We start from the raw sequence: 3,150 nt of genomic DNA, 5'->3' as shown, positions 1-3,150 counted from the left end.
CATATATACACCCCTTAGGGTGTCATTTAGACTTTGGGTTTTTTTTAGATTAAAAGTTTGCCATAGCTGCAACTTCGCGTACTTCGTTTGTGTTCAACGACCAGACCAAGGCATCACAGAACCCCACATTGATCAATAAAGCTTTCATCTTATATTCGCAATATCCAGATTGCAATCTTAGTTTCTTGCTTATTCTTCGTTTGCTTGCAGAAAATAGACCTTCGTGGTCAGGTTGATCATGCTCCGACGTGGTCAATAACCTCTCGGAGTTGGTTTAGCGATTGCTAAGGCGCGACGTCCTCGCAGGTTCGTAGTCGGATCGCTAAGGTCGACTCCCACAAAAAGTGATAGCTATCTTATCGAAACATCGAGACACCTTCGCCTCTATCATTTGTAGTCAACGGGAGTCGATGCGGGACGATGGCGTTCCTTGGGTGTTGTTTTCTTCTTAAAGCCACTGTCGAAGTTCTTACTCAAGATCATTCTGGATGGAAATCATATGATAGGTGTGGATGATTTGTTTAGATTATCGTCGGATAGTGTGAGAGTTGTTGGGTTTTTGTCTGGATCCCTTTATAAACTGGTCGGATTGCGTGTGAGTTATACAGTTTTTGTCTGATTTTCTTTATAAACTGGTCGCTCTTTGTCCCATCAAAAAATACTTTACTCCTTGTTCTTGCACGTGTCAGGATAAGCAATAAAACCACATATTGCTAATTTGCTATACATATGTTGTGAAAAAAAGGTCATTTTTTCTACAACCATGCACGGCGGTGCATTTCTATAGGTTCTCACATCCGTTGTTTGTAGTTGTACGCATTTTGTCGTGTTTTGTAGGTTGTATACATTTTTCCTCGTCGTCCTCTGCCTCGACGCCCTATTCCTTGTCCCTCCTCGTGGACTTTCCTCGCGCCGTTGACACTAACAACTGCTTCGCCACGCCGCTGACGGTATCGCCTGCCTGTGACTTCGTGCTGGTCACGTAGGACCGCGGCATCCTCGTCCCTCCTCCTGGACTTTCCTCGCGTTGTCGACGCTAGCAACTGCTTCGCCACGTCGCTGACGGTGTGACTCCGTGCTGGTCACGTAGGACCGCAACATGCTCGTCCCTCCTCATGGACTTTCCTCGCGCCGTCGACACTAGCAACTGCTTCGCCCCGCCGCTAACATGATCGCTTGTCTGTGACTCCGTGCTGATCATGTAGGATGCGATGTGCGGCCACCGCAATGGTCGAGATACTCTAGTGTAACTCCGTGTCAAATGTATAAATGTTAACTCTTAATCATGTTCAGTGTATGCAACCAAACACCGTTTAATGCATTAGCCCAGCCAATACAGGTCACCAATCCTGAGGCAAAAATTGTTTCCCTAGTGCACAAACCTACATTGCAGCTTAACAAACCATGTGCCATGTGCACAATATGATTTTTACCTTGCATCTGCTCAGCTTGGTTTTTACCCTGCATCTACTCAGCCAGGTACGTTAGTGTCAAAAACGCTATTATATGGTTAAAATAGTACTTCTTCTGTCCAGAAATCCTTGTCATAAAAATGGATATAAATGCATATCTAAAATTAAAACACATCTAAATACATTCATTTCTTGAACAAGTATTTCCGAATAAAGAGAGTATTCAATTAAATGTACATCTAAATACATCCATTTTTGGACAAGTATTTTCGAACGGCGGGGTGCTCAACTAAGCAAGCGGCGAAGAATGCCGTGGAAGGTAGCGGAATCTAATCCAAGATCCCACCAAATTGAAGAGGAACACATGGGATTCAATGCTCACCCAGAAGAAGAGAAACAGAGATGAGGTGACCACTAGTGCTCCCCCAATTTACTCACCCATTTGCTTGCTTCCTGCCACCTCAGATAAAGTACGAGTACCTAAATTAACGAAGGCAGTGCGTAGCAGTAGTAGTACCATCGATCGATCGGGTAGCGCCAGCTCATGGCAATGACATCCATTAAATTTCATCACATTAAAACCAGAAAAAGGCAAATTACATCGTTGTCGAACTGAACTCTCATCGATGGATCAGGTGATACATATGTGTGGATGGTTGATGACATGCTAATGCAATGCGTTATTCTGAAACAAATTTATGACTGGGTAACCGATCATGACGTGCCGCCGTCGCCGTTCAGTTCTTGGCTGCTACCGCCTCCGCCTGCACCGGTGCCTCCGTGTTCATCTCCTTCATTTTCTGACCGATCTCGTCGACGGCGGCGGGGGCAGGGGCGACGGCGGCCCCCTTGGGCTTCTCTGCCTCCTCCTCCTTCTTCTTCTCGTCTTTCTGGTCGGCGCTCTCCTTCTCTGTCTTCTTCTTGAGACGTCCGGTGACGGGCACGGGCAGGGCGTCGGTGGCCTCGAATGCCTCCACGGGGAAGCTGCGGGAGAGGCCGCCGATGGCCTTGCAGTGGAGCTTGCCGGTGGGCGGGTCGTCGACGCAGATCTCGTGGAGGTTGACCCAGATGAGCATCTCCTTGGCCTTGACGCCGGAGATCTTCTTCAGGCGGCCCTTCTCGGCGATGGCGGAGACCTCGGTGGCGTAGGAGACATGGCGGCCGGCCTTGGCGAAGTAGTGGTCCACCCGCTTCTTCTGCTTGAGCCACACGAAGCCAGTCTCCTCCACGTACCCGCACTCGATGATGTCCTTGAGCGGCAGGAGGCCGCTGGGGAGCTCCGTCTCCGCCAGCATCAGCCGCGTCTTCTCCTGCCCCGCCGCGTCGCCGGTGTAGATCTCCGCCTTGGCGCGAACGTCGTCGGGGATGAGCATCGGCATCGTTGCCGGCCGGTCGGGTGGCTCAGCCGGAGCTTTGTAGGGTGGTTTCTGAGCTCGCTCGCTTGCACGCGCACGAGCTTCGCTTGCTTGCTGCAGCTGGGAGCTAGTGGGTGCGGCTTGGATGGGTGGAGAAGAAGCGTGTGAGGTGCGTGCTTATATAGGAGATGGAAAGGTGAACAATGATACTGTATGACTGATACGTATGATATGAAATGGCAGTGTAGTTGGGAGTTGTTTATTTATTACAGTAGAGTACTGGAGTATTTATTTATTGGAAATGTTTTTCCTTATCACGCAGTGGAGGACATGCATGGGGGAAGTGTAAATGCTACTCACCTAGCAGAGCACTAGCTGGAGTG

The 3,150-nt window shown here is 49.3% G+C and overlaps 1 protein-coding gene across 1 annotated transcript; it reads right to left on the bottom strand.

Annotated features, from left to right (window-relative positions):
- Positions 1-1,968: 1,968 nt before the first annotated feature.
- LOC125508134 lies at positions 1,969-2,937 on the bottom strand. Its single transcript, XM_048672736.1, has one exon. It carries the CDS (start codon positions 2,789-2,791, stop codon positions 2,150-2,152), a length of 642 nt encoding a protein of 213 aa, XP_048528693.1. The 5' UTR covers positions 2,792-2,937; the 3' UTR covers positions 1,969-2,149.
- Positions 2,938-3,150: the final 213 nt, after the last annotated feature.

Source organism: Triticum urartu, chromosome 5, assembly GCF_003073215.2.
Source record: "Triticum urartu cultivar G1812 chromosome 5, Tu2.1, whole genome shotgun sequence".
Classification (NCBI taxonomy): domain Eukaryota; kingdom Viridiplantae; phylum Streptophyta; class Magnoliopsida; order Poales; family Poaceae; genus Triticum; species Triticum urartu.
Note: the sequence above shows the minus strand (reverse complement) of the source record. Positions and strands in the feature narration are given on the sequence as shown.

Excerpts from the sequence above, each read along its gene's own strand:
- LOC125508134 (XM_048672736.1), bottom strand. The coding sequence starts at position 2,791 with ATGCCGATGCTCATCCCCGACGACGTTCGCGCCAAGGCGGAGATCTAC.